Below are 5,000 nucleotides of genomic sequence, written 5' to 3'. Positions count from 1 at the left end.
GATCTAGCATTTGCCATCACAATATTAACAACGTTAAACACAGACTTTGGAGTACTGTGAGCATCAACAGAGCGTGTCAAAACATTAAGCACACAGTGAATATCACATACAAAAAAATCCCTCCCCCCAAAACAAACAAACACATACCCGGTAAATGCCACATGTAAAAACACTGGGAACTGTTCGTTCCATGAATCGCTAGCAAGTTTTTATCAATGCATACTCTTCAGGTCAAGAAACAACAACAACAACAACAACAACTACTACATTATGACTTTTTACTCTTTTGGATTGCAAAACTTCAACATATGAAATTACAAAATGAGAACACAAACTCCTCATTTTTTCCCATCTTCCAGAAATGCTCCCGAAAGCTGGAAGCGAAAAATAAAGAGAAACAATTAATTTCGAGCATTCCGCGCGAAGTGGGCATTTATATGAACAATGAACAGCGAGTCAAGTCCTTGATCATGACATGAACAGATGTTGGTAAATGTTCTGTGGCTGTTCACATAAGGCACTGAACGTGATGGAGCATTTCATCTTTGGGCATAGTGGTTCCACTCTCGGCAGCCTGGTTATCCGGATGAAACCGGCCATTAATTAAATGCAGCGGAGAACTGCCATCAACATCCGGGTGAAAATCTGCTTCACCTCGAGACTGTTAGAAGGCACTTCCGGTGATGCTATTCAGACTGCATCACTCTTCCAATATCTGAAACATGACAATGGTCAGGGGCGCGTTATGCATGCATTCATTCCTTGCAACATAGAGTGATAAGATTTGCATCGAGAGCAAATGTTTTTGGTTTAGACAGGGTTGTATTTATACTATGTGAATTAATTCCTTGGAACATAAGAGTAAAAACATTTCCATCCAGAGCAAAATATTTTGTTCTAAACAAGGTTGTGCCCTTTGACACTTGGTCACTTTAATGTCATTGGCCACGAGGTCCTTATGGCTTGGATGAATGCATTGACATATTTTCATTTTATAACAAACCATTATAATAAACGAATGAAAACAAGTGAGAGAGGCAGAGAGAGACAGAACAGACAGGGAGACAGAGACAGAGACAGAGAGAGAGAGAGAGAGAGAGGGATCGAAAGAGAGACGGAGACAGACAGACAGGCAGACAGACAAGAGAGAGAGAGAGAGAGAGAGAGAGAGAGACAGACAGACAGACAGACAGAGAGGGAGAGACAGACAGACAGACAGACAGGCAGACAGAGAGAAAGAGAGACAGAGAGAGAGAGAGAGAGAGTAATACAGACCGATAGAGACAGAGAGACCGAAAGAGAGACGGAGACAGACAGGGAGACACACAGAGAGATAGAGACGGACACAGAGATTGACGCGTGCGCACGCACACACACACACACACACACACACACACACACACACACGCACACAGAAACAGAAGACGAACAGAACAGAAAAAAACAAAAACAAAACACCAACAAAAACCACACGTGCATCACTCACCAGCAAACGCCCAACTTCAAAGCCAGGTCCTACCCAGTATTGCATCGCATCATTCCGTGCTGGGTCTGGCAATGGCAGTGACCTGAGGTCTCTTAATCACAAACTGGAAAAAAAAAATACACCACACCACATAAGGTTCAATGTCTTAATTAATTTCAAAAGAAAAGTCTCTCACTTAGTACTGCCAGTTTATAATAATAATAATAATAGTATTTATGTAGCGCTGAATCTTGTGCAGAGACAAATCTAAGCGCTTTCACAGCAGTCATTCACACGCATGCATAACTCTTCTTCTTCTTCTGCGTTCGTGGACTGCAACTCCCACGTATGCACACGAGTGGGCTTTTACGTGTATGGCCGTTTTTACCCCGCCATGTAGGCAGCCATACTCCGTTTTCGGGGGTGTGCATGCTGGGTATGTTCTTGTTTCCATAACCCACCGAACGCTGACATGGATTACGGGATCTTTAACGTGCGTATTTGATCTTCTGCTTGCATATACACACAAAGAGGGTTCAGGCACTAGCAGGTCTGCACATATGTTGACCTGGAAGATCGTAAAAATCTCCACCCTTCACCCACCAGGCGCCGTCACCGTGATTCGAACCCGGGACCCTCAGATTGACAGTCCAACGCTTTAACCACTTGGCTATTGCGCCCGTCATGTATAACTCAAAAACTGAAGAAACTGTAGACAAGGAAAAGGTAGGGAATGGAGGCTATCTTGTGAAGAGGTGGGTTTTAAGACCAGACTTGAAAGAGCTGAGTGCAGAGACCTGACGATGCGAAAGAGGAAGTTCATTTTAAATGCATGGTCCAGAGAGTGATGGCCTAGAGGTAACGCGTCCGCCGAGGAAGCGAGAGACTCTTGAGCGCACTGGTTCGAATCACGGCTCAGCCGACGATATTTTCTCCCCCTCCACTAGACCTTGTGTGCTGGTCTGGACGCTAGTCGTTCGGATGAGACGATAAACCGAGGTCCCGTGTGCAGCATGCACTTAGCGCATGCAGAAGAACCCACGGCAACAAAAGGGTTGCAGAGACAGAGACAGACAGACAGACAGACACACACACACACACACACACACACACACCCAACCCCCCCCCCCCCCGACCCCACACAGACAAAAGATACTGACTGGTTCCTCTGTTAGCAACATGGCGCTGCCGTAGAAACGAGCCATTGACGGCTGGTCCGACGTTGCAGGGAAGTACATGTCCGTCATCCCCTCTCTCTGCAATAATAATAATAATAATAATATGCGCGTGGAGTGATGGCCTAGAAGTAACGCGTCCGCCTAGGAAGCGAAAGAATCTGAGCGCGCTGGTTCGAATCACGGCTCAGCCGCCGATATTTTCTCCCCCTCCACTAGACCTTGAGTGATGGTCTGGACGCTAGTCATTCGGATGAGACGATAAACCGAGGTCCCGTGTGCAGCATGCACTTAGCGCACGTAAAAGAACCCACGTCAATAAAAGGGTTGTTCCTGGCAAAATTCTGTAGAAAAATCCATTTCGATAGGAAAAACAAATAAAACTGCAATCAGGAAAAAAAAAAGGGTGTCAGTGTAGCGATGCGCTCTCCCTGTGGAGAGCAGCCCGAATTTCACACAGAGAAATCTGTTGTGATAAAAAGAAATACAAATACAAATAATAATAATAATGATAGTATTTATATAGCGCTGAATCTTGTGCAGAGGCAAATCTAAGCGCTTTCACACCAGTCATTTACACGCATTCAGTATCAGTATCCGTAGCTCAAGGAGGCGTCACTGCGTTCGGACAAATCCATATACGCTACACCACATCTGCCGAGCAGATGCCTGACCAGCAGCGTAACCCAACGCGCTTAGTCAGGCCTTGAGAAAAAAAAAGAAGAAAAAAACAGAAGAAAAAAACACAACAACAAAAAATCATTAAAAAAAATAAAAATAAAAATAAATGAGTAAATAAATAAATAAATAAATAATAGATAAATACATAAAAAAGAACTACTACTACTACTACTACTACTACTATTTATATGCATGAAGAACTCTAAAACTGAAGACAAGGAAGAGGCAGGGGAGGGAGGCTATCTTGTGAATCATAGCGTATTTGTTAAAGAGTTCTCACATTCTCTTATATATATATATAATTTCAAGTTATTTGTCTGTTTGGTTTTTGGTCATTTTCTTCTTATCATTATTATTATCAGTAGTAGTAGTTGGAGTAGTATTTTCTTGCAAGATCTCAAGGCCTTACCAACGCAACCCCCCCCCCCCCCCGCCACCCCGGGTTTTTTTTTTGGTTTTATTTAAACAACCAGGTTTGGTGTAGCACATATGGATCAATCCTTAAACTTCGAGTCCCTCCTTGACACCGAAATTATGGAGAGTAAAAATCATAGCGTGATTATTATAAGAGTTCTCACCTGGAACTGTGCATTGTCGTAACCAGGGTTGTACTTGGGAAGCACGTAGTGACGGTCATAGCCACCAGAAGAGCCTTCTCTGTAGACATAATGATGATTTGGGGGTGTTTTTATTTATTTTTTAAACGTTATGAATTGCTTTAGTGTGTGTGTGTGTGTGTGTGTGTGTGTGTGTGTGTGTGTGTGTGTGTGTGTGTGTGTGTGTGTGTGTGTGTGTGTGTGTGTGTGTGTGTGTGTGTGTGTGTGTGTGTGATCACAATAATCATCATAATCACTATCATAATCACCACCATTATCATTATCATCTTTTTTTTTCTTTTTTTTTTGCAGTTAGCTACACAGTTTCGTTGGCACAACTCAGTCAAACTCCTCAAACGCCCAGATTAAATCCTTCTGCCGCAGTCTCAGTCTTCGGCAGTCCACAGGGGAACTATCGATATCAGGTCGCCAGGAAGCTACACAACAAAGGAGACCCTGCACACTGCTGTTGAGTCACTTCGGTGGTGTTCAGTAGTGCCTGTTCTGATTCAGCACACACAGGACACCACCTACTAACCCCCACTTCCCCTCGCATATGTGGAGAATCTATTTCTAGAAAACACATACTCTTTGAACGTCAGAGTCTGAAATCGTTTTTTTTACCATACTTATCGGAAAATTCTTTTGAATGTATTTTTGACAATTTCAAGATGCTATCTCCTATTGCAGAAGGTTTGCTGTATAGTCCAATTGGACATTTGTTATAGTTGTTACAGTTGTTTGATGTTAGCGTTTCCTTCTATATTGTGCCTATGTCTCCCGTTTTAATGCTTTTTTTTCCAATGCTCTGTATCTTTCCCCACCACACACACACACACACACACACACACACACACACACACACATGCGCACACACACATACACACACACCATTTTTCACCCTCTGCCCAATACCGTTCCCTCCACCACGCCCCGCCCTCCACCCCCCCCCCCTTTTTTTTTTCGTCTAATATCACTTAAAGTGGAAGACGTTAAACTGAAGACTACTACTTCCCCTCTCCCGCCCCCCCCCCCCCCCACACCCCCCTCCTCCCCACCCCTACTGACATCAAAAATCGCTAA

At 43.7% G+C, this 5,000-nt stretch overlaps 1 protein-coding gene across 1 annotated transcript in view; it reads right to left on the bottom strand.

The window, feature by feature from the left end:
• Positions 1-5,000, bottom strand: part of LOC143292325 (uncharacterized) — a 29,987-nt gene that overhangs the window by 659 nt on the left and 24,328 nt on the right. Inside the window, exons 11-14 of the mRNA XM_076602514.1 lie at positions 3,900-3,978; positions 2,626-2,721; positions 1,487-1,589; positions 1-715 (exon numbers count right to left, since the gene is read on the bottom strand). The exon at positions 1-715 is cut by the window's left edge and continues 659 nt beyond it. Of these exons, the coding sequence (XP_076458629.1) occupies positions 1,536-1,589; positions 2,626-2,721; positions 3,900-3,978 (229 nt within the window). The 3' untranslated portion in view covers positions 1-715; positions 1,487-1,535. The remainder of the gene's footprint in view (positions 716-1,486; positions 1,590-2,625; positions 2,722-3,899; positions 3,979-5,000) is intronic.

Source organism: Babylonia areolata, chromosome 18, assembly GCF_041734735.1.
Source record: "Babylonia areolata isolate BAREFJ2019XMU chromosome 18, ASM4173473v1, whole genome shotgun sequence".
In the NCBI taxonomy this organism is placed as follows: Eukaryota; Metazoa; Mollusca; class Gastropoda; order Neogastropoda; family Buccinidae; genus Babylonia; species Babylonia areolata.
The sequence above is the reverse complement of the archived record's forward strand: the minus strand, read 5'-3'. Positions and strand labels throughout refer to the sequence as shown.